General features: G+C 48.0%; 1 protein-coding gene across 1 annotated transcript in view; it reads left to right on the top strand.

The window, feature by feature from the left end:
- LOC119379464 (protein FAM184A) overlaps window positions 1-26,813 on the top strand; it is a 628,470-nt gene that overhangs the window by 318,429 nt on the left and 283,228 nt on the right. Inside the window, exon 6 of the mRNA XM_049411992.1 lies at window positions 18,251-18,326. Coding sequence (XP_049267949.1) covers window positions 18,251-18,326 — 76 coding nt within the window. The remainder of the gene's footprint in view (window positions 1-18,250; window positions 18,327-26,813) is intronic.

The raw sequence follows: 26,813 nt of genomic DNA, 5'->3' as shown, positions 1-26,813 counted from the left end.
GGCAGGGGGGTGTGTCTCGTGCGCACGCGCTTATGTCTTGATGGATGTGGCTTGTACGTCTTTCAACGCGAGTTTCCGCTCACGTTAGAGAGAGCACGACAGACACTTCGCTCGCTGCAGTGGCCGCGTTTCCGAAAGGAGCGCGCTGCTCACTCTCGTCCTCTGTATGTCTTTTCGTGCGTCCTTTCTGCTTTAGAGCGTGCTGCAAGTTTCGAGCTGCTTGCCGTTCTTCGCGTGACATTACAATTTGTTGCTATAGCATTCATTCCTTCGCCCTTGTGGCGAAACAATGCACAATGAACGCTGAACTTCCCCTGAGAAAACACGTTTCATTTTCGTGTTATACCTATGAAAGGGGGATCAGCCATAATTTTTTTTTAATTTCTCGGCGCCGCCGCTGCAGCCGGTGTTCAACTAATCACCGGTGTTCGACACGACAAGCATGTCGTTCGGTGACGCGGTAGGCATGTCGCCTGCAAAAACGGACTGCGGTTGCGCCGAAGTATATGTAACCTTGTAGCGAAACTTCCATAGAACCCCATGTGTCAAGCAGTTGGCTGCTCTTTGCCACCGTTGCCATCTACGTATTGCGGGGACAACAGCAAGCAAAAAAAATGACGTCACAACCAGAAGCGGTAGCGACGTCGACATTTGCACTACATGGTGCGAAATCAACTTTTTTTAATTGCTGACCTTTTAATAATAATAATATCTGGGGTTTAACGTCCCAAAACCACGATATGATTATGAGAGACGCCGTAGTGGAGGGCTCCGGAAATTTTGACCACCTGGGGTTCTTTAACGTGCACCTAAATCTAAGTACACGGGCCTCAAACATTTTCACCTCCATCGAAAATGCAGCCACCGCGGCCGGGATTCGATCCCGCGACCTAATTGCTGACCTTTTACATGCTTTTGATAACTCTGTGATTTTATTGCGTCTTTATGGCTCGCCAATTGCGTGTGCGCGATAAAAGGAAGATCAACAAGAAAGACCGGGGAAGCATGCTTGTTTTATTAGCCAAATAGTGCACTTGCAATAGACCAAAATACTTTGCAGATGAAGAAATTATGATACAGCAGTTCACGAGCAGGACAGCACAGTGGTTCGAAAACTCACGTTGCCCAATCGAGGAAAACTACTGGAGCGAGACAGCAGCCTGGAAAGTATCACTTTGGCAACATTACAGCACAGCGTTTGTTCGCTTAGCGTGCCGCATTCACGGTCACGAAAGGCGAGGGCACGCCGGCCGTGCGCCAGCGAAAGCAGTCACAGGAGCGGTTTAACTGATCACGTACACTCTTAGAACAAAAGGAGTGCCCCGACGCCCTTTGTGAGAGTTTTGGCTTGTCCCGCTGGGTACTCCCTTTTCCGGGGTGAAACAACTCCCTCTAGACAGGGAATGATTCAACGCCTCCTCGTGGAGTACAGTACTCCGTCTGCAATAGTGTGAAAGCACTCTTCCGAGGGAGTAAAGCTATCACGTTGAAACAGCTTTGAAATAAAATTAATCGAGCACAGAAAACGGCACAATCATACGCGCACACATTCGCGCAACCAAAACACGTAGAGCGCTCGCAACCAAAACGCATACATTAGAGGATTTTAGTCTGTCCGGCACACCGCTATACGGAAAATGCTTTGCACCAGAATACCGGGTGTGAACTGCGCACACGCACGCCCGGTAAACATGGCCGCGCCGCCGAAAGCGATGGCCATCCACCTCGAATCTATCAAGTGGCCGTCATGCTCTGTCGTTCGTTATCTCCGAACTGATGCTTTTATTTGCTTTAGGTTCAAGTCCTTAAGCTTCGACAGCAAGGTATTCGTGTCGATTCAGCACCGTTTTCGAAAGTCATACTCAAATAATCAATGATGTAGGCCTAGCGAGTGACAATCCCGGAATTTCGGAGGTCATATATTATTTGTTTGTTAGTTGTTTTTATCCTCCATAGCTGGCGCAACTTGACGTGACCCTAAAGCGGCTGCGAAAAAAAGAAACTTTGGCACTCGAACAGCGTTTCACGGAATAATTTCTGTAATACTTCTCTCTAGGGATAATTAGAAAATGTGCAATAGTGTGAACACGCACATATGACAATACATACAAATCGCACACGACACACGAATCGAACTCATGACCACAAACACCGAAAGCAGACACTAACCACTACTCCACAGAGCCACCGCATGCTTTGTTGACTTTTCACGGCCTTATATATTTACAAAGTGGTTTGCAACGAGAGGGCGGAGCTTGCTACGTACTCCTTTTTTTGCATCACCGGCGTGTGTTTGCGCGTGGATTAGGTTAGTAAATAGTTAAAATAGTAAAAGCGAAGCCATTTCTGGGGGTCCGCGAAACGCATCTTCGAACAAAAAACAAAATACGCCTTTTTTGAAGAAACAATATGTCCAATGACAGCGGCCCCCTCCGTTTTTTTTTTTTTGTTTCACCGCATAACGGTTATTTACTGCGGTGGAGCTGACTTATGCTTTCCATGAGATGGCTGTAAAGCTTTTACTGCAATTTTCTACCACATGTGCTTTTCCAGGCTTGCATATTTGACGAGAAAGCGTAGCGAGAAACAGCTGAAATGTGGCGGCAGATCGCACAACTTAGTAACGAGCTGTTGAGATTGAATTGGCGTGGCACTTTAGTTTGACCATTCTTTGCCACGGAGAAACGCAAGGCACCTATTTCACGCTGCATGTTGTGCTAATTTATAAGCCACCCGCCCCCTTACCTCTCACTGCAAGGGGTCCCTCATCACTTCCACCAGTCCACAAGGGGTCTCCAAAACATCCATGGCTGAGAACCACGACCGATATGTCAAAGCCTGAACAATTTCTTTTACATGTAACAGGACTTTTTGTTTAAATGCATTACAAATTGTTGAAACGTCAAATGATACAATAAATGCTGGTTGTAGTACTTTATTGGAATCAAAACAATAACATCCACAATGTCAATGTAAATTATATATTTTAATCTACAATCTACCACAGAACCTATGCTCATTATTGAACAGATGAAACAACATACACAACGCAGCTTGAGCACTAATTCACAGCACTAAAATATTATGAAAGTATAGTTCAAAAATTCATCACAAAGCACGACACATACACTTCGCAATGCCAGTATGCAAGTACAATCCAAAGAGATGGCATGCACAGCAGTGGCGTAGCCAGGGGGCACACCGGGCCTCCCCCGCCCTTCCCCCTCGAAATGTGTTTTTTGCTATGGCATACAGAGCCCCCAAAATGACAATTGACCACATCTGCCTGTCCGGCTCCCACTTCAAATCAAGGAGACGCCGCCCCCCCCCCCCCCCCCGAAAAAAAATGTCTGCCTATGCCCCTGATGCACAGAGAACTTGGTGTCTGCTTACACATGAAGGCAACTCGATAAGTAATAAAGGCTTGCAACACTTAGGCATGTTGGTGTACCATTTTTCTTATATATTGCATTAGTTTGCCTTCAGGCATGAAAACATGTTACACATGATTGTGCAGTTCAATTTTTTGTATAAAGACCTGTGGTGTGGACCATAGATCCACCTGCCAAGGTTTGTAAACGCAGTCGCCTTTATTCACATATTTTTAAGAAATAATGATAATTTATAAAGTGAGGCTTGGGAACATGGCATTATTTCGCAACCCTATTCACCCGTATTATTATGCATAAGTCGTAGACCAATGGTTACAATATTTACATGCCAGCTAGTGCCATCAATTGCGACCGGAAAATTAGTTCCTCGTCACCTTCAACACCTCACTTTATGGCTCATGCAGAAGTACCACATTGAAAATGAATCCGAATACCGTGACAGGAAAGTTACCTCGGAGTTAGGCAATAACATGCTTTGAATTAAATATTGCCCATCAATACTGGTGGTGGCTTGGCACATTAGAGCCAAGGACTGGACATGCCATGAGGTTGAATAAAAATTGAACAGGGAATAAATAACAGCTGTAAAACAGTCAAGAACCATGCTTAGTAAATTAAATGAGTTTACATTCAGCATCTTTTCAAGCCATGTAAAATTTTGAAATGCACACTGTTATTGGAAAGTTTGGACTCAGCACCGTGCATAGCACAGTGCAGCAGTCCAAGTGCTGACAATCCTAAATACTGAGAGATGTACAAGATCATCAGTATAGTATACTGTAAGGCACAGGAGCGTTCACAGAAGAGACCGTCTTGTAGACAAACAGGTGGGCCAGAACTGTTGCTGCTTTGGCAAAAGTGTTCAGTCTTCCTGAAAAAAGATATCAAGCAAAAAAGACCATTAAGCTTTCTGCATCCATACAAAATACCCTCTTGACTTCTCTTACTGCAGACTTTTCCGAAAAAACACAAAGATACAAGAGTAAGAAGCTGCCAAGCATTTTCTTGTGAGATATGCAATAAGTGTGCAGCACACTTTCATTCTTGTAATATCTAGAAAGACGCAGCATTATAATACAGAAAGACGAGGCTCATTTGCTTGTCCATGTTTTGCTGCCATGTTTTTATACACCTAGCAAAAGAACAAGGTACAATAGCTATTGTGCAGTGTTGCTTGTTGTTTTGTGGAGGAAACTCCTATTACAAAAATAATTCATTTATCCTCAAAACTTAGTGCAAGTTCTCCCAAATAAATTATTTAAAATCCTAGGCTGGACGGGAGAAAATATAAATATATAGTACGTATGAGCCATGCCACAGTGGACAGCCTCGATTTTTTAATGTACATTTAAATATAAAACTCTGTTTATACCAAAGCAGCATCTAGATGCTGTCTTTCTCACAGCACTTCGGACTGAACCAGCGGTGCACATAGCACGTGCGTGTAAGCACTGCACCACCCTGCTTCTGCCAACTATGAAATGCGTGCACACTGAACATTTTCTATGCTGCTTACTGCTTGCTATTACCTTAAATCTCCTCTAGCCAACACAAACTAGACAAGAAATTAATATAGCTATCAAGTGGAAACGAATCTAAAAATTTTCCTAACAGTGATAACTTAAATCACAAGGCGCATGCAGCCCATCCGATGTTAGTCCTATTGTGACTCACATTTTTGTCGCAAATTTGTGAACGGAACACAAAAATAAAGTTAAGCACACACCATAATAACAATGCGCTAGTGAGCTTCAATGTATATCGATGTACATGCCACTTCATTGTTAAGACAATGCATCAGAATACTGAGCGTTTGAAGCAAAACGTGAATGCGATCTAGTTGGCGGGTTATAGGCGAGGTTCAAGTTTAGGTATATATTTTCTGCGGAAGCAATAAAGCTTTCAGTTGTGAGTAAACGCTCGTGATGTGCACTTTCTTGTCCTTGTCTTCTTAGCACTGCCGTTATATAAGTACTGACCATTTCGCCAGGAACACTATTAATCCCTCGCAATACAGTCAGTATCATGCTGCACGTGTCTATTATCGAGGCACTGCACTGTAAATTCAATATAGTGTTATAGGCATGACAGAGTGCAGGTGCAGATTCTGAATACTATATCGGATGACTGAGATAAGAGCTACCATGAAACTGGGCTCAAAATAGTGATACTTTCAATATTTCCAATATATCAATCACTTGCTTCATTGAACACAGGTATGCATTGCACAATTCAGAAATGGATTCTATTTGATCACTCTCTCCTAACGAGATTGCTGCTACCCAGCCAGGTTCTGTGAATGTAAACATTTCGACAGAAGTCTGTCTGGCTGGGTGGAAGAATTAAGAAGTTGAAATACCTCCAGCCACAAATTCTTGGAGGAAACCCGACGTTTCGAGACCGGCTTGGTCTCTTCTTCAGGGGCGACTGTGCTGATCAGGGGGGCTTCGTCGCAGCTTGTTTTTGGCTCCGCCTTTCTCTTTCCCTCACGTTCCGGAGGCCGTGCACGTAGATCGGAGGCATTCTTCCGAGGGACCGGTTCACATTCGCAGGTGTGTTCTGGATGTGCTACGACTCGAGTAAGAGCCTCCTTCCCAGATTCCTTTCCGTTTCTATGATGGAAGCGCCCTCGAAGTCAATTTTGTGGTCGTGCTTCTCGCAATGCTCTGCAAGGGCACTGCGTTGTATTTCCATCTTTCTGACGTAGTTTTTGTGTTGGCGCATTCTTTCCGGGAAGCACTTACTCTCGCCTATGTAGCTCGCTGGACAGTCAGCACATGACCCTTTGTAGACCACGCCCTGGTGTTGCTCCCGGGATGGTCGATCTTTCGGCCGCGGTAGTAAGCGAGCGAGCGTTGAGGCCGGCTTGTGAACCACCGTGACCCCAGCTTTTCCGAGAACCATGGCGAGCTGTTCGCTAGTTCCCGGAAGATACGGCATGACGACTCGTTGGGCTGGTTTCTTCGATACCATTGTATCCGGTGGGGTGGCCAGCGTGGGAGGAGGGTCACGTGTGTCGTTCGCAGATGCGTCTCCGCGGTGGGGAAGCTGATCTCTCCGCATGCGGCGTGCCACACGGCGGATAAAATCTGTCGTGTATCCTAGAGTTACTGTATATGCTACCTTTAGGTAGCAGAGTTGCGCATAGGTCCGCCATCTTGCCCGCCGTGGCATCCACGCTAAGCAGGAAAGCCACCTCTCTGGAATGTAGGAGCCGACGCGGCTGCTGTTGTTGCTGGTGTCCTCTCGGCCCAGCGGCTCCGTCTACTTTCTCGTTCGTTCATAACGCGTCGCTGGCGCAATGACTTTCGATTCTAAAAAAAAAAAGGAATGGAAAGCTCGGAGAAACAATAATTTGAGATGGAACAGGTGGAGATTAAACACTATCGCAAGTAATATTTGTGTTTTAAATGGCAAACAGGAAAAGTGCGACGGTCACGATTCTGGACCAAATAAATTCAGCCTAATTATTCGTTTCACGTAGTTTTTGATGCAGCGCTTCAAAAGATTAAGTGAATAGCTCGAGAAAACAAGTGCTAAAATTATCACTGTGTTTTACAAATAGCGCAAGCTAACGAGAATTTCGCGTACGTCTAGGTAGATGTGGCAGATAATAAACACTCGGTCATGCTTCAACTTTTATGCCGCACAGTGCTCGGAATGAATCATGCTGTTTTGGTAGACCTGTAAGGTTCATATTCACACACATCACCTCCTTCACACAGTCACTCGCGCATATTTTTACCGTTTTGTCCCGCTCGATTTTTAGTCAACCTTTGACCAGTGAGAGAGAAGCGATATATATCCTGTTCGCTATCGCCGGCTTCTGATGTCTCATGCGCAGCAGCCACTTGAAACGGCGACGGACGACGGAAACAGACTTGTCACATGGAATTGAGAAGAAGGCCTTTCCGTGCTCTTGTCGGTTCGTGCAGTGGGGAGCGCAGCATCCTGTCATTGTCGCAACTTCGCAACACTGAGTCAGGGGGCTGTGCCGCGCAGACGTTCGCAAAAACGGATAGCAGAAGACACCACCACAACAACGACCAACAATCCGAACTCAGCTGGACCGTCTTGCGCTTCGCCAGACGGCTTGATTTGGCTTGATACAGCGGTGGTGGCGCGGCGATCGCCAGCACCCGCGCGGCCGTGAAGTTGGCTTTCCCTAAAACGGATGCTTTTTGAGCACGTGAGCGCGCTGGGCGAATGGTGGCGCGAGCGGCGAGTTCTATCAGAGGCGCAACTCTGCTACCTAAAGGTAGCATATACAGTAACTCTAGTGTATCCGTTCTTTCTTAACTCGGCCACGACCCTCTCTTCTTCTCTCTTTATCTCTCCTTCTGATGTGCAAATGGCTCTTGCTCGTGAAAAGAGTGCCGACACCACGGAAGCTTTGTGGACAGTGGGGTGACTCGTGGTGAAATGCAAATACCTGCCGGTGTGCGTTGGTTTTCTGTACACCGAGAAGGTCATGCGTTCGCCTTGTCGTCGTACTAAAACATCGAGGAACGGTAGCGCTCCGTCTTGTTCTCTTTCCACCGTAAACTGGATTGCTTGGTCGACGGAGTTAAGATGTTCGAGGAAGCTGTCTACCGCTGTCCTCTTTATGATGCAGAAGCAGTCGTCCACATACCTCACAAATACTTTCGGCCTTTCAATAAAGGAACGCAGTGCCGCCTCTTCTACGTGCTCCATTGCGAGGTTCGCAGCTGTAACAGCTTACTCGAACAGGTAGACAGCTTCCTCGAACATCTTAACTCCGTCGACCAAGCAATCCAGTTTACGGTGGAAAGAGAACCAGGCGGAGCGCTACCGTTCCTCGATGTTTTAGTACGACGACAAGGCGAACGCATGACCTTCTCGGTGTACAGAAAACCAACGCACACCGGCAGGTATTTGCATTTCACCACGAGTCACCCCACTGTCCACAAAGCTTCCGTGGTGTCGGCACTCTTTTCACGAGCAAGAGGCATTTGCACATCAGAAGGAGAGAGAAAGAGAGAAGAAGAGAGGGTCGTGGCCGAGTTAAGAAAGAACGGATACACGACAGATTTCATCCGCCGTGTGGCACGCCGCATGCGGAGAGATCAGCTTCCCCACCGCGGAGACGCATCTGCGAACGACACACGTGACCCTCCTCCCACGCTGGCCACCCCACCGGATACAATGGTATCGAAGAAACCAGCCCAACGAGTCGTCATGCCGTATCTTCCGGGAACTAGCGAACAGCTCGCCATGGTTCTCGGAAAAGCTGGGGTCACGGTGGTTCACAAGCCGGCCTCAACGCTCGCTCGCTTACTACCGCGGCCGAAAGATCGACCATCCCGGGAGCAACACCAGGGCGTGGTCTACAAAGTGTCATGTGCTGACTGTCCAGCGAGCTACATAGGCGAGAGTAAGTGCTTCCCGGAATGAATGCGCCAACACAAAAACGACGTCAGAAAGATGGAAATACAACGCAGTGCCCTTGCAGAGCATTGCGAGAAGCACGACCACAAAATTGACTTCGAGGGCGCTTCCATCATAGAAACGGAAAGGAATCTGGGAAGGAGGCTCTTACTCGAGTCGTGGCACATCCAGAACACACCTGCGAATGTGAACCGGTCCCTCGGAACAATGCCTCCGATCTACGTGCACGGCCTCCGGAACGTGAGGGAAAGAGAAAGGCGGAGCCAAAAACAAGCTGCGACGAAGCCCCCCTGATCAGCACAGTCACCCCTGAAGAAGAGACCGAGCCGGTCTCGAAACGTCGGGTTTCCTCCAAGAATTTGTGGCTGGAGGTATTTCAACTTCTTAGGTTCTGAGAAGCATCCAGATGAGCTTCAAGAGTTCTTATCAAGCTGCTGGTGTCCACAGCTGCACAGCGTTGCATGTGCCATCTTGAGCACCATCTGCAAAGAAAAAAAAAAATGTACAGATTTTTTGCAGTGACTCACTATTTCATGCTGTACTAAACAGCTGTAATAAAGCACACCAATACCTTATTCAGATAACCGGCATAAATTCAGTTAGACGTCCATGCACGAAACAATCTTTTAACTCTAAATTCTTTATCCTAATACACTCGAACACCAAGAACTAATTCAGTACATAATACAAAACTGGCAGTGTAGATAAAGCGTTTCTTTTTATCTCAGGGAAAACAGATGTCAGAGCTGTTTCATTGCTTCTCCCGTTTCATGTTAGCATTGAAAGTGCTGCTGTGCCTCTTACGCAAAAGTGAGCTTAGAGAGAGATTTTACGAGGCATCATACTCCTCTTTCCTGTTTTGTTCTTTTTCTGTAAAGTTTCTTTTGTATTATCCTTTATTCCTCGTACCCTCTTCCTTTGCACAGCATGGCCAGCCAGTTTAGGAACTGGCTAACCTGCCTGTCTTCTTCCCATCTGTTTCTTTCTTTACTTCCTTCATTTTAAGTCTTGCAGCATTTACATGTATACACATCAAGTTTAGTAGTGCAGTGTTGCCAACTGCACAAACATTCATAACCTACAGCCAATCTACAGCCAACATAACCTACAACTACAGGCAACCACAAATTTCACTGCCTGTGCGAGACTAGAAAGCAAATACTTGCGGTTGCAAGTTCACTCTACACCTACCATTTCGACAAAAACACAGCATTTGAGTTTCTGATAAATTAAGTTGTTTGCCGTGCATCATGCTAATGAAAGAGCTCAAAACAAAGCATGATAAAGCATGGAGAAGGTGCACAACAGCGCATCCATTGAGAATTTGCGATACAGTCATCTGGTGATCTGGGTGCGATTGTCTAGTGCTTCTGGTGCTGGACTGAACACAATATTTACATTCATCAAGAGGCATGAAGGTAGGAAGTTTACATATGACTTACAGAAGTAAACCACAAGAAATGACGAAAGTTGTTCTGTTCTTGCTGAATATTAGTTTTTTTAACTGTGATAATGTTTAATGGCTGCTTAGCCTTGCTTCAAAGCTTCATAATAGTCTTATGAGAGTCACATTTTTTTAATGATTGTCCCTTTGCCATCAGTATTGCATTGAGCTGACTTGCACTCTTGTGACTGAATAAGCCTGGCACAGCTCACACATCTTCAACTCGATGAGAATATTCACATGAAATCCAGGAACGTTCAAGATGTCACTAATTATGTCACAAAATTGTCACTAATTAAGTGACAATATCGTAAAATGCACGTGCTTCACCATAAACGCTGTCACTTATCGGACAACTTTCACATAATATGGCCATAATCATATCTCTGCAGCATAATTTATTCGTTCTAGTCCAACCTAATGACGTTATTACCTTATATATGGTATGCTGTTTCTTTTTTTGTCTTAGAGACGAACCAAGTGCGCAATGCAAAATTGGTATCGAAAAGTATTCCCACTTACTAATATTAGGGAGTTTTGGAATAGCGTACGTCAGGCCCGTAGCCACAGAGGAAGGGGGGGAGCGACATCCTGATGGAGGGGTGGTGTTTTACCGAAAATGAATTATGACAATAGGCGTTTTTCTAAAAAAGTGAAGGGCGCGACGAAGGGCTCCGGAAGTTTCGCCCATCTGTATTTCTTTAACGTGCACTGACATCGCAGAGTACACAGGCGTTTAGCGTTTCGCCTCCAGTGAAATGCTACCGCCGCGGCCGAAATCGAAGCCGCGACTTTCGGGTCGGCAGCCGAGCACCGCAACCATCGTACAACCGAGGCTGACAACTACAACTGAATCAAATGAAAACAAAAGTTAGCCTTAGTGCACACATGACGGAGTGATAACCGCGGCCTCTCGCTTGTTTATATTTTCTGAAAGCATGCTGCCGCATTCACGCTTGATGGCAAGCAAAGAAATTGTATAGCACAAATTGTCTTCATTGAGGCGTACCCGCTCTTCGATAGAATGGCCATGCGAAGCGTGTGCCTTCACAAAAGCTTTTTAAACGCGCATCAGGCACCACACGTATGTGCGCGTAATGCTTTTCCATTCTGCTTTTTATTGTACTTTCCACGCGACACACTGTGCAGCACTACACACGTGAGCGACGCGAAACTGAGAACACAGAAGCACCACTTACCGTTCGCATTTCCGACTGTGCCTAACCAGGTGCTGGCCGAACACGCATACACGAAGGTGCAAGTACGCTTGAGTCTCCAGACCATCATGAAACCAACACGAACACGCTCACAGTACGGCATGTTGCACTGCTGTCGCTAAATTCCGTTCACGTCCAGCGTTGAGATCACAGTCGCGCACACACAAGACACGGGCACGCACAGCCGACACAGCTGAGCAATTCGGAAACTTCGATGACCGGGCAACGGAAGAAAATGGCGAAGGCAGCGACGGGCGACGGCGAGACTTCGACTTTAGCACTAGAGCTGTGCACGGGCCGTATTACCGAGCCCGAGCCCCACCCGGGCCCGCTGACTTTGTCAAAGGCCCGCCCGAGTCCGACGGCAAAGGGCTGCGAGCCCGCCCGGCCCGGCCCGACGTAAGAAAACACAATCCCGGGCCCGGCCCGACCCGGCCCGGCCCGGCTTTTTGAAGGTTCGTTGCGAAAACAAAACATCGTTTTCCGGTAATTTGGCATTTTATTGAGCATATCAAATATGATGAAACGACACACGACGAACAGTCTCTATTACACAGATTACAAAATACAAGTAGACGGCCTCATGCCAGCAACAATGAAGTTCGCTCGCCAAAGCCGTCACGTGTATTGGGTATGCCCATGCAAGCGTCAGCTTGCACGAAGGCGATCTACGTCGGGTCGCTCGTCGCTGTCGCGTGCATTTTCACTCATATGGGATTTGGCCTTAAATCTAACGCGAACAGTCGCGTGGCGCCGTCACTAGCTCAGGTGGTGTTACTTCTCTGTTTGTCGGAGTGCAACAGAGGCAGTGCTTTACCTGCTCCCCTTTTGTTTAAAGTAGCGAATGGAAAGGAAAAGCGGTAAAGGGCGGTCGCGGAAAAGGCGCTGTATGCGTGCTGGAAAACAATTCCCGCTCATTCTCTATATTTCGGGCTTGAGTCGGGCTTTGCGCCGGGCCTGAGCCTGGCCCGATAAAACTCCAAGTAGCCCGAGCCCGGCCCGGGCCCGAGGTGAACATACGTCGGCCCGCCTGAGCCCGGCCCGCGGGCCGGGTCGGGCTTTCGGGCTACCCGGAGCCCGTGCACACCTCTATTTAGCACGCACGCTTCTCCTCTCCTGGTGTGCGTGCGTGCGCGTGTGTGTGTGTGTGTGTGTGTGTGTGTGTGTGTGTGTGTGTGTGTGTGTGTGTGTGTGTGTGTGTTATTATGTCTTTCCTCGCTCGGGCATGGGTCGTAAGGTTGCATTGTCGTGTTTCTCTCTCGGCGGCTCATGTAACAACCCTCCCGTTTAGCGGCCGCTTGAAGGAAGTCGCGTTTATATATATATTTTTGTGACGCGATAGAGAGCTCGTCTCGCAGAAATTCCATAGTCGGCGGCGTCGGCGTCATTGGTTCTGAGCGAAGGAGCAGCGTTGGTTGGTCGTGAGCGAAAAGTCGAGGTAGATGCAGAGAGAGAGAGGGCGTTTGCACTTTGGCTTTCCTTGCGGCACTGTGTATATGTCTCCATCGAGAAGCGAAGGCAGGCTATCGATTGAGAAGGCGATAGTGTGTGTTTGTGCGTGTACCTGTGTGTGTGTGTGTGTGTGTACGAATATCACTGTCGCGTTTTAAAGGCGAAACGTAAGAGCACTCCCCCCCCCCTTTTTTCTTTGTTTTTCTCGCGCTTTCTGTCCACGGCATTTTATTGCGTATGCTGCGGGGTGCCGCCTCTAGTCAGTTTATAACTAGGACCTGACTCAGAGTGTGCGTACGTGTGAGTATAATCGCGTACATTTATGATCGCAGATTCTTCGTGCATGTCAGCGGTTTTCGTCGCGATAAGTTGACGAGGAATGTATCGCCGTCACTTCATCGATTGAGCTACTGCCAAAGATATTAGACTGCACGAACTTTTCTTTACAGCTCCTTATATCTGGAGTTGCAAAACTAAAACAAGCTCTGAAACAAGCTCTTATATGGCAAGAGAGTAAAACAACCTTTTACTCTCTCGTGGGATGCGGGAGTGAAACAGGCACTTTACTCTCTTTCGCCAGGAGGAGTGAAAGGCGTTTTCAGTCCTCCTAGCAAAAGAGGGTAAAGCGCCTCCCTGAGAGAGAGTATAATGAGATCTGTGGGAGTAACGCAGCCCTATAACTCTCACTGCAGGAGTTTCAGTTTTTAGAGTGTAGCGCAAAATTTGACACTGGACAAGAGAGGGACGAAGACGAGCGCTCTTATCCAGTGTCAATTTTGCGCTACGTGATCAGTTATAATAATAATATCTGGGGTTTAACGTCCCAAAACCACGATATGATTATGAGAGACGCCGTAGTGGAGGGCTCCGGAAATTTCGACCACCTGGGGTTCTTTAACGTGCACCTAAATCTAAGTGCACGGGCCTCAAACATTTTCGCCTCCATCGAAAATGCAGCCGCCGCGGCCGGGATGCATTACCAACATGCATTACCAGTTATGCATTACCAGTTATGCATTATCAGTTATGCATTACCAGCATGCCGAACTTCATACTCTTGACAGGAGCGGTTATCTGCGCAATCTTAGGCTTCTCTGAAGTGTCACGCCAGTAAACAAGACATTAGCAAATAAATAACAAACGGAAGGTACGCACGAAACAACCGTCGAAAAGTGAGTGATGCCTCGTTGACCCGACAAAGCGCCGAAGTAAACACAGGCCCACATAGCAGACTTCCTGCATACGCCCCCCCATTAATGGAGCTCGACCAAAAACAATGAGGGAATAAACTAGTTTGCCAAGGGTCAGATAAACCGTAAAGGTAAGTTCTTGTTTACTTTGGCATATACAAAATTAAGAGTACTCGAAAAAAATTCTAATTGAATTTACGGTTTTCGTTATTTGACCTCTCCTCACCTAGTCGCGCTTCAATCGTACGGCGTGCGTTGACGTCTGTGGCCATAGGCTTTGGACCACTTTTCGTTCCAAGTTTCGCGTTGGTTGCGGCGTTGGTTGCGCCGCATAGCTGTGGTGGCTAGCCCGAACTATGCTGAACTCTGATACCTAACGTTAGTACATATGCAGTAACTCCAGGGCTCGTGGCGTCGTCACGCCAGCTCTCGGAGGTGGCGGTGATGTGCATCACCGTTTTCGCGGCGCCTCCGGGGATGGCGCTTGGATTTGTGGGTTTTTGTCAAGATGTAGGACACATTTTTTCCCGATCCTAGCCAAGGTCGATCCAACTAGGTCGCGAAGCTTCGGACGAAAAGCGGTTCAGAACCTACTGCAACAGTACTACTGCCAACGACACCAGTAAGGGCAGTTATGGGTGCTGCGATAGAAGCGCGACTATGTTTGGAGTGAACAAACACTAATAGCGAAAAACCAAGTTTTATTCAAGGGCGAAGAAATCTTTTTGTTTTACAAGTGACATTTATTCCTGAACAATATTATGTAGGTGCAATGTGCCAAGAATGTGTGACAGTGTTTAGTTATTACGAAAAACTTTTTTTCGTAGCACCCCCTGAAGGGAGGCGCACGTCATTGTTATTCAGTGCAGCCCTTGCAGTGCATGGAAAGGCGCGCTCGTAAGTTCGTCTGCGACGACACGCCCCCTCACGTGTTCTGGTGTTTCGCACTTGCATGCGTTCTGTGAATTATTGTGATGATAATTTGATTTTGGTGTGTGCGAAGTTGCGAGGTGCGTTTCATCGTTGGTGAACGTGTTGGCTACGATGTTCAACTGGCAACGGCACGACGCGACTAAAATTTCGCGCCGAACGCTTTCCTCGGTACTCGCGGAAACGATGTGGTGTTCCAAGGATGCAATAGCAACACGCGTATGCCTGGCAAGCCTCCTATTGTAGATAAGACACCGGGGCAGTGGTTCTGAGTAGTGTGCTTGCTGGATTTTCATGGATCAGTATTCCTGCTGCCCGGTATCCTTCGTGAACACGCGGTGCCTACTATATTTCCCGTTATCGGTGAGCAGGTCGCTAAGTTATCTGCCGCGCTACAATTCGCATGTCTTGATACGTTACACGTAAGATTAATTTATCGGAACATAAGGCAAAACATAGTGCACGTAGTGTTAGCCCATTTTGTGCTTATTACGACATTTGTTGCTCATTGTGTAGGGTGTGATAAAATTGCGTTATTGTGACCATTGAATAAAACTGAAGTATCATTATTTTGGCGTGACCAGGCGTCATTGCTTCTCGTTAGAACTGAAGCACACATGCAATGTGCTCCTTAAGTCCCCTGCGCGTGTGCGAAGCAAATAAGCAACGCTGCAAACATGAGCGGTACGCTGCTGCTTAGTTTATTCACGCTGTGGAAGATGACACTAACGCAGAATAAAAGCTCCAAGAATAAGGTTTCCTGGTAAAACCAAGGCGAATTGAACGGCGGTACACGTAAACACCGCTGTTTAGTCACGGATCGATATTAAGCTAGCGTTGGCTTCAAACGCGCTCGCCAAGAGCTTGCCGGCTCGCCGATGCGCGAGTCCTTAGCGATCAGGGGCCTAAGAAAAATATTTTGAGGTCAAATTTCGCGCTAGTGCCAACAAAATGACGTCACTTTTTTACCAAATATTGCGTCATATCCGCTTTATTTTTTTGTTCCGTCGTAAATGTTCCCTCCTCACACAGATGGCGCTAAGCCCCATGAACAGCTGATGAGCAGCCATTTTTTGAACGTATGGGCTTCTATGGAAGCTTCGCTACGAGTTACACTTACCTAGCCATAGCTCCGCTGTAAGGACGAAGAGGCGTCGCTCTCTTGCTTGTTTCGGAGGGGGCGCAACCCCTTGCCTTCGCTGCAGCAACGAAGAGGCGCCATGAGAACTGCTCTACAAGAACGGCATCTGCATAAAGTTCATTCTGGCTAATTGAATTCACTTTCCTTTCCATTTTGCACTGGAAACTTCGAATGGAAACATTCCTTGTGGAAGGATTCATTTCCTAGTCGTATAGCATGCCAGCCTGGTCAGGTCACGGGCTCACGCGACCAACGTTACTAGACGTTTGTTCTAGCAACGTTGCACGCGACAATGGCTTTTCCACAGTATATTTTCACGCGGTTGGGACGGTGAAGAAGGCTGCAGCACAACTGGGAAATACATAACGTCTTATTTAGGCGAACATGTGCCCGGAAAATTAATAGTCAACGTACAAGCGATTCACGCTGCAGCCTGGTAACGGCGAGAACAGTCCTTGGCCGTCAAGTAATCTGATCAACGTAAAGCGCGTCGGCATTTATACATGCGGCATCGCAGATTGCAGGCTTATCGCTGCTGACTGCGTTAGTCCCAGAATAATCTCTACTGTTTGCGATGCGCACTCAACCTAATCAAAACATCCAATACAATCAGGAATTTCCGGCGGGGCACGCGCAAGACAGTGGCTATGCGTGAAACGGGTCGGTTACGTGAAAGCACGCGTGGCAATTTCGTCATTGAAATTCTAATTGAAATATTCGTACCAGGGGCGCAGCCAAGAGAGGGGGGGGGGGGGTTGGAGGGGTTCAACCACCTCCCCCGTCTACGAAAATTTTCAACTTTGCTTGAATATATATACGTGTACACATACAAACACACTCACGAACATACATAAAGTATGGTTGAACCCCCCCCCCCCTCCGAAAAAATTTCTGGCTATGCCCCTGTTTTTAAATGCATTACCGATATGCAATGCACGACCAAGGGAGGATATCACAGAACTTTTTGACGAACCCGAAAGGCCGATACGGAACATCAGTGGAGCCTTATTGAATGTCAAAAAAGATGAATCACCAATGCTGGCTCACGACGTTGGTACATAAGCTTGCTATCCAATAGAAACTTGCTGTCCAGTGCAGTCAGTGATCTCTACTCGATATTTTCTTGCCTAGGAAGGTGGACAATCTTTCTGATGAATCCTTCTGATCATAGAGCATCTATATCTAATGGACGCAGGAAATTGAGATTGTGCGCAACACTGCGGGGAAGCAATGGCGTAGCCAGAGGGTGGCCGACCAAGCCCGTGCTCACCCCCCCCCCCCCCCAAAAAAAAAAATTTTTTTTCCTGTGGGATACAGAGCACAAAATGACACTTGACAACACTTACCTGCCCTGGCCCTATGTCGGATCAAGGACGTGCCCCCCCCCCCCCCTCTCGAAACAAATTTTTGCCTACGCCACTGCTAGGCCACTGCTACGCCACTGCGTGTATTTTTTAATGAACACCAGTGTAGGTATACTGACTGATCTAGGATTTGGACCTTTCGCAGAAACATGTAACGTAGCTCTTATGCTCCCTTAGGTATCGATCGGAGTGAACCGAAGGATTTTCGCAAGATTGCCCGCATGTATGGTAATAAAATATTTAAAGATGAAGAGTTTTCGAGTGCATAACTTAATAAAACTGTCGCATCAAAACTGTTCTGTTTAAATCAATATTGAGAGGACTTCACCCCTACGGAAGCAGGCGAAATGTGGGTAGCTGCCGAAACGGTCGACACAGCAGCATACACATCACACTTGCATGAGCATAGCATTGTTCGGCAGCCAACTTAGGCACAACTTTTTGGACATTGATATCTGAGGCATATATACATATGTTGAGTAATTCATTTTCAGGATATTTATTGAAGCTGCAGCGCAAATATCACTCAACAGAAGCACCATGCTCGGTCTCTGCGTACTTATCCAATGCTCCATTTGCAACAGAAAGAAACCGCAAAGCACGTTTCTGTGCATGCTCCACATTGAGAAGAGTTTGCCACCAGCAAAATAATAAGAACAATGCTTGCAATACTATTCACTTGTTCCCGCTCGGGCTCTTTTTCATGGGCAGCTACTGTAAAGAGGCGAGAGCTCTGTCCGATGAGCTGGAGAAGCGAAACAAGTACCTCAAGATGATGGACGACCAGGTGAGACGTGTTTTATTTTCCTAACATTTCGCTCTTTCAGTCAATTTTTCTTTTTTTTTCTCATATCATCGCATTGAAGATTACTTAAACGCATCAGGGAAAAATATTTAAAAAAAGAGACAGCGCCGCAGTTGCATTCAGGCAACGCCATTATTCCCATATGGCAATAATAAATGTTGGCGTTTAACGTCCCGAATTCACGATATGATTATGAGGGACGCCGTAGCGGAGTACTCCTGAAATTTCGACCGCCTGCGGTGCATTACCGTGCACGTATATCTAAGCACACGGGCCTCAAGCATTCTCGCCCCCATCGAAAATGCGGCCGCCGCGGCGGCCGAGATTCGACCCCGTGACCTGCGGTTCAGCAGCCGAGCGCCATAACCACTAGACCACCGTGGCGGGTAATGTTCCGATATGCGTTGTTTATTTCGTATAGATTTGAACGGACGGTTGTGTAAGTTGTGCCGGCGGCATGCGCGTCGGGCTGCGTGCCGACCAGCAACGCCCGCCCACGCAGAAGAGGGAAAGTACGTGGCTCCGCTCCTTTGACGCATCCAAGAGATGGCAGCAGACTCAGGGTTTTGTTGTGGAAAATAATGTTGTTTCCTCCTGTTTTTTTCTTGTCGAACAATTGTAGTGCTCAATACCATTATGTCTTTACAAACCGGAGCTGTAAGTGTGTGAGTCCATGCTCTCGTGATAAAAATTTCCAATTAACGTCAGTTTTAAACTCGCCCTTACTGCGCAACCAGCAGGAAAGAAGAAGGGAGACAAGAAAGAGCGCAACTGCGCTCTTTCCTGTCTCCCTTCTTCTTTCCTGCTGGTTGCGCAGTAAGGGCGAGTTTACAAGTATGAACCAACTAGTCTGCAAAGAAGTTTTGCTGTCAAATTTAAGTCAGCGTCTGTCCTGTTATTTGTTTCCTTGGGTTCCTGCTCTTTGTCCGCTCATACAATTTACAATAAGTCCATGAAGAGCGAGTCCATGAAAATATAAACTCTGTACATCATTCAGTAAAATGTAATATTTGACACTGTCATATGTTTTAGCAATGTCTAGTGGTACTGGCGCAGAATCGCCTTCGTTTGCGAGCTAGCTGTATTTGGTTCTCTCAATCGGCATGGGCACACCAAATTGAACAATCTGTTCGGAAACCTATTTGATTTGGTTTTAATAATGTTATCTGCCACCCCAAAAGTTATTCTGCCATGTAGAACCTTCTCTATGAGTCTGACCGTCACAGAGATGGGCCTGATGTTTTCTATGTTATAACCTGATCCTTGGTTTTTTAGTATGAGAGTTACCTTCGCTGTTTTCCATTCGTAAGGAATCCAGGTGTCGTTTAAAGAATAGTTTATTCCATTAAGGACATTACAGAGAGATAACTTGAATAAAGTTTTTGTCATAGGAACTGTGATTCCATCAGAACCAGGAGCTGAGGAGGGTAAATATCTAATAACGTGGGACACTTCAGGCAGTGTAATGTTTCCAAAGCCACTCGTTACGGTAGTGTTTTACCAATTGTTTGGCAAAGTCGATGCGAATCTACTCTTCAGATCTTTACCAATCAGCTCAAAAGATTTAGTCATTTGCTCCGACGATGGAATTTCATAATGAATGTTTACTGTTGATGGCACGGTTTTACAAGATCTCATATATCGAAACGGAGCTTTCTCATTTTTAGGTTTCGGAAGGAAACGATACCGTCTTCTGTCATAATCTTATTTAGCTTGGACCACAGTGCGCTTAAGTCCAGCTGCAATAAATTTATATTCTGACCAATTTTTGGGAACTGAATATTAATGAGCTGCTTCCAAGCTGCCTGTCATCGTCGGTTATCTTGTAAGCAATCTGCATTCCACCATTGACTTTAAGGCGCTTTCTCGGTGGATTCAACAGTAAAATATGCTTTTCTTATGATGTCGGGCGGAGCGACGCGGCGCATGCGTCTTGTATAAACAAAACCGAGATGCGGACGCATGCCTGGGGTCGGCATGCATCTCAGCTTGCTTCGGCGGGGTTTCGCCACGGAAACTCATAGTGGTATTGGCCGAAACATGTTCGTCAGCGTCTCGTACAGCCGTGCGTGGGCGCAAGCCATTGCGGGGGACTCAGACAGCGACCGCAGCGAGCGTCGACTCAAAGAGCACGGGGCTAAAGTGCTCACGATGGACTGCGACTCTGCTGAGCGCTATGACCCGACGACTATGGTGCTGAAGATCTCGATGGCTGGAGGCATCTGTGCACCGTTCTCGGACCGTATGAGCGTGACCCTCGCTCAAGAATGCATTCCGTGAGCTTGAGAAGACCCCGTGCAGCGGAGTTTCTAAGAGATGCGATGGGACGGTCTAGAGAGAGACGGATTTCGGAACGCGCCGACTGCGCATCGTGAATAAACTAACGGCATTTTCTAGGCTAACTACGTCTCCTCCCATCAGCGACATACGAGAGCCGGCTTTGTCGATTCGCGCCGGAAAAAGGGGCACCCGAACGTCACTTATGCTCTTTTGATTGCAGCGCTTAATTTTCATAGCTTTGGTTTCCCCGCTGTCCTCAGAGTGAGAAGCAAAAGCTGTTTTTAGGTCATTTTCATATTTATTATAAGATACGAAGACTCAGGCGCGAGAACATGGTGGCATTATTGGGTACGCAATAGCAACTATTATAGGAAAGTGGTCACCGTTGGTGGCGCAGTCCAGGCTTGTCCAGGAAGAGCTAGAAACAGCCGAACTTACAAGCTTCAGTCTAAGGCAGAGCAGGTTCGATCACAAATAAATCTAGGAGTTGTAGCAATGTGTCAAGACAGATTATTGACTTTAGACCACTCCCACAATCGTAGCCTCAATGATGACTTCTAAAACCCCAATACGCGTGACAAGAATTAAAATCTCCAACTAGAATTTTTTCCTTACATCATGAGTGTACAGCCATATCGAAACATAGCGCGCCTTGTAGACACACAGGAAAGTATACGTTTACTAAGGCGAAAGGTAGGCATCCTGGTTAGGTAATATCTAAGACAAAAATTTCGCATTCAGGAGACATACATTTGCACGAAATTTTTACCTTCAGACTAATTTCATTATTGATAAAGAACGCTATACCTCCACCTTTCGATGGACGGTCTAGTCGACAAGAGACAGAATAAACATCTTTATTTTGTTTTCATTCAGGCATCGTCTTTGTAGTGGTCTCCCCATTCCAGGAAACCATAGGCTTTCGCCGCGTCGACAGCCATCGCTGCCAGCTGGCGCTGGTCTTCGAGGGTGTGGCTGGCTAAGGCTTGCTCCCGAAGCTCAAGCGTGTGGTAGGAATTAGATGCACTTATAGGTGACTGTGTACACCCCCTACCACATGGTATAGCTTGCCCTGAGCTCCACAAAACTGGCACTGTGGGGAGGACATGAAGGGGGTAAAGTGGTAATATCTAGAAAAGTGGGGAAAGCTGTTGGTTTGCAGTGCTCTTAGGATGTGGTCTTGACCACCGCTAAGCTTTCTGTGCGGGTGTGGGAAGATTCGTCTTTGCAGACTAGAGGGTTAGATTGCCAGGGTACTTCCGCACTGCCAGGGGCTCGGTTAGTGAATCCTCGAGCCGTGAGATGCGCTATCTCGTTACCTGGGACGCCTTGATGCCCTGGTGCCCACACAATCTTAATTCGTCTCCTAGGAGGGGCCCTATGGATTATTTGCCACGAAGTTTCGTGGATTCTGCCGTTACAGTAATTGCGGCACGCTTGTTGGCAGTCCGTAATGATGGTGTCTGCGGCCGTCTGTGCGATCGCCAAGGCGATGGCCACTTCCTCGGCGACGATTGGGTTGTCATTGGGGATGGAAACGCTTGTCTGGTGTTTTTTGCCTACGACGACGATGGATGTGGAGGCTCTCCTGCCAGGGTACAAGGCGGCGTCCGTGTAAGCGACTAGTGGATGGTTACCGTACTGTTTGGTTATTATTTGAGCCCTTGAAGCCCTTCTTCCTTCATTGTGGATGGGATGCATGTTTCTTGGTAGCGGTTGAACCAGAATCTGGCTCCTTACGCTCTTGGGTAGCAAAGCCGTCGTTTGTGGCGGGTGCTGAAGCGGCGCGTTAATGCCCAGTCTGTCAAGAATGGTTCGCCCCGTTGCGGTGGTAGAAAGTCGTACCTGTTGGTGGGTCAGGTGAGCCTCAACTTGCTTTTCGGTGGTATTGTGGAGCCCTAGCTTGAACAACTTGTCCGTAGACGTACTGATCGGTAAGCCTAGTGCTCGCTTGTAGGCCTTGCGCAAAAGGGTGTGAATTTTCTTGATGTCAGTGCTAGTCAAGCATGAATACGGTACAGAGTAAGTGACCCTAGAGACAATGAAGGCCTGAACGAGGCGCAGTGCATCTGCCTCCCCCATACCTCTTGTTTTGGATATTATTCTTCTCAGCATGTGTGTGACTTGCTCGACCGTCGACTTTAGCTTGTTTATAAGGATGGTAATGGCTCTGTTTTGCTGGAAGTACATTCCAAGCACCTTAATGGAGGAAGACGGGGAGATTACGTGCCTTTCTAGATGGATGCGTACTGTAGACGAATCCGATGTGGGCTTTTTGCCAGGAATAGCAACAAGTAGTTCCGACTTCTGAGGGGCACAGGTCAGCCCGCACCCCTTTGCATAGTCGTTGACGACATCGGCCGCGGCTTGCAGCCTCTCCTCCATCTCCCCCATGGAGCCCGTAGAAGACCAGACGGTAATGTCTTCTGCTTACAGCCCATCTTGTATCCCTGGGATATCGTTTAGCCGGGGGTGGGGGGCAATCCAATGAGCACGATATTAAAGAGTTGAGGGGACAAGACGGCGCCTTGTGGGGTTCCTCAACCCCCAATAGGGAAGGCGTCTGTTGCCTGGTCTCCTATTTTCAGGACAGCCTTGCGGTGTGTCAGGAAATCCTTTATATAGTTGTACGTCCTGGCACCACAGTCCAGTGCGTTGAGATTGGAAAGTATGGTCGTGTGTTTTATGTTATCAAACGCTCCTTTCATATCTAATGCAAGGATGGCCGTGGGGGAGTTACATGTGGCCGGTGTCATTACCTCTTCTTTGATTTGCAGCAGTACGTCTTGGGTTGAGAGATTCGGGCGAAATCCGACCATCGAGTGGGGAAATTTGTTTTCTTCTTCCACGTAGGCTTGTAGTCTGTCCAGTACGATGTATTCTAGCAACTTTCCTACACAGGAAGTAAGAGAAATTGGGTGCAAGTTTTCGATATTGTGGGGTTTTCCAGGCTTCTGTATGAATCTGACTTCTGCGGTCTTCATTCTTGAGGGATTTTGCCGGATTTCCAGATGTTGTTGAGATGCTTTGTTAGCTCCAATATCGCCAGGTCGTCTAGATTTGCCAGGATCTTATTAGAGATTTGATCTGCTCCCCGGGCTGTGTGTTTGCGGAGCTTCTGTATGGCTGCGGTGACCTCCCACAGTTGTATATCCTCGTCCAATCCTGCGTTAGGCTGGCCCGAATACGTTGGAAGAAGCTCCGTAGGCTGCTCCAGCAGGTACTTGCGTTTGAGAGCAATCAACAGATCATCCACGCTTCCCGGTAATTGATGTATTACTTTGGCCATATCATGTTTGGATTCGGTATTTGAATTACATGGGTTTATCATGTACCGAAGGAGTCTCCAAGCCTTGGCTGTGCTGAGCGAGCCCCGCAGGCTGTCACACAGAGAATGCCAGTTTTCCTTACACAGTGATGCTGCATATTTTTCTGCTTCTTCCGTGAGTAGCGCTATTCGTCGTTTCAGCCTCTTGTTGTGTTTTTGTCTCTTGCATCTGTGCAGCAATCCCCTTCTAGCTTCCCAGAGATGGAGTAGGTGGTTGTCTATGCCGGGAGTGACAGTGTTGGTTTTGAGCACTTTGGTGAGTTTTTTAATGTCTGCCTGCAGCTGTCGTGTCCACTCTAGGACATCCAGATTTGCTTCCGTTTCTGTGGCGTTTGACCTGCTACTTCGCTCGCTCCGGAAGCTCGTCCAGTCTGTGAGCCTGGCTTGACCTACTCTGACGCTGTAATCTCTGCCCGCAATGGTGGTCGCAATGAGGGCATCGTCACTGCCTAGGTATTCGTCTAGGTGCTTCCATGTGGCGCGTGGTGTCTTTCTAGTGAAGGTGAGGTCTGGAGCTGTGTCCCTGGTGACACTCGTTCCTATTCGTGTGGAAGTCTTCGGATCAGTGACGAGAGTCAAATCGTGCTCCTCTATCAGCGCGTATAGCCTGTTCCCTCGCGGGTTCAAGTAAGCGTAGCCCCATAGCGTGTGAGCCGCGTTGAAGTCCCCCGTGACGACCAACTGGTTGTTTCCTGCCTTTCGCATGGCTTGTTCCATTACTTTCTGCAGGACTGAGGGCGGGCATTTCGGTCTGCAGTAGACATTCAAGTGGAAGAGCGGTGTGAGATTTTTCGTGCATTGGGGGATTATTTCGATTAAAATACCGACAGGAGTTGTCTGTTCGAGGGGGTGTTGGATTGCCACGACCTTTTTGCTTACTAAGGAGTGGAGGCTGTTGTCTGCTTCGTTGTTGTATACTTTGTATCCGGGCAGTCCAGCAACGGTGTTCGTTTCTTGTAGTGCAATCACATGAGGGAGGCGGTGTTCCGTACACGCTAAGTATTGCGTGAGCGTGCTTTGCTTGTTTTTGTATCCGCGACAATTCCACTGCCATATTGTAATATTCTTCCCTCGAACTCTGGACGAATTAGGCTGATCCATCCTGAATATGGGCGGCTTGACCTGTGGCGCGGTCGGTGTTTGCAGTGTCCGTGCCTCTCTTGGCCCAGGATGCTTCAATGGCAGTGAACCGCTCCTCCAGTCTCATAAGGTGTGACGGTATTTGTTGTAGTGTTTCGTTACCCTGCTGGTTCTGTGCTTGTTGGGCCGCTATGAGCTGCTGTATTTGTTGTTGTGTCTGTTGGTGTTGTTGCTGCATTTGTTGGCCTTGAGCTGCTAGAATAGTCTTGATTTCATATACCGTGCCCTTCGACGCGTATGGCTTCGGGAGAGCAACCGATTGAGAGTGCGCAAGCGGGAGAGATTGAGTTGCAGAGGTGGTTGGTTTTGGAGCCTTGGTGGGTGTATTTCTGTAGCAAAAACGCTTCTCTGGTGGAGGTGAAAGCACCGCGGGAGCAGGGCTTGGATTTGTTACCTTAGTAGTTAGGTTCTGGAGAGCCGTGCGGAGAGAAGCTAGCTCTTTTTTTAACTGCGCATTCTCTTCCTGCAATCTGACCACTGTTTGTGTGAGTGTATCCTGAGCTTCGGGAGGGGTTTCCTCAGCCCAGCTCACCTTTAAATTTGACTGCTGCGAGCTGCTTCCTCCCTGTCCTCTCGAAGTGCTGGGTGTCCGTTGACGAGAAGGGGTCCTCCGGCTCGAGTTAGACCTTTTCCTGGAGCTACTTCTGTCCTTGGGGGCTCCCCGGGTGGGGTCCCTGCTCGGCCTTGACCCAGACCTGGAATGCGGTTGCCCTTTCCCCGTACCCGGTGAAGGGGACCTGGATCGAGGGCCGGTGGCGGAGACGTCTGTGCCGCAGGCTTCGTCCGATTCACCGTCGGAAGGAACCGCTGCGGACATGTCTTGGCGGCCGTGGTATGAGCACCGTCACATAGTCCACACCGTGGGTGGCACTCATGTTGGCCCCCGGAGAGAGTCACACCACAGTCCTTGCATTTCGGAGTTTCCGGAGGGTTCGGGCAGACGTCTGCGCGATGACCGGACTGGTGACACGTTGTACAGTACGCTACCGTGCGTTTGTACAGGTAGCATCTGGTGAGCACTCGATGCACATAAATATAAAACGGTACTTTTTTTCCCTTGAAGGTGATTACTAGAGCGGAGGAGCTTCCTAGGCGGCGTAAGCAGAGGACTTCGTAGCCCGGTGCCTCGATTACCGCCTTGACTTCCTCGACGGAGCAGTCTGTTCATATAATGTAGAATACCCCCTTGCAGGAATTGTCCGGTGCGACTGGGTAGACCGCGACTTCGTACGTGTTACCTCCAACGTTGATCTGCTGTAGCGTTTCGAGAGCCTTTTCTTGGCAGGAGGCGGTGTACTCGCAACGATGTCGTTTTGTTCTTCGTCGATGCGAAGTTGGAAGGGCTTGGGGTTGTTTGGGATACCAGCCTTGCGGGCTATGGCAGCTGTCAGATGCATGGGGTTGATTTTAGCCAAGGAAAGCCCGTTCCGGGGGCGGATTCCCACTTTGCAGTCCTCCATCGGAAGCGGTGGCTGTTTAGGCTGACGTGGTCCTTAGCCTCGGCGGAGAGCCGACTTGGGTGACGTTTCATCTGGGGCTATCGCTGAGTGGCGTTGCGGCGGAGGCGAACCGCGATTTGCCTGGCGGGTGACTTCAATCCAAGGACTCGAGATGCTCTCGTCGCCCTCTTCATGAATAGTGGTGTCCTGCATATCGTGCGAATCCATTGTTTCCTCCTGGGAGCTGCCGGAGGGCAGCTGGTGGGCGTCTGCGGTGGGCGT

This window comes from Rhipicephalus sanguineus, chromosome 1, assembly GCF_013339695.2.
Source record: "Rhipicephalus sanguineus isolate Rsan-2018 chromosome 1, BIME_Rsan_1.4, whole genome shotgun sequence".
Classification (NCBI taxonomy): Eukaryota; Metazoa; Arthropoda; class Arachnida; order Ixodida; family Ixodidae; genus Rhipicephalus; species Rhipicephalus sanguineus.
This window is presented reverse-complemented; position numbering and strand designations above follow the sequence as displayed.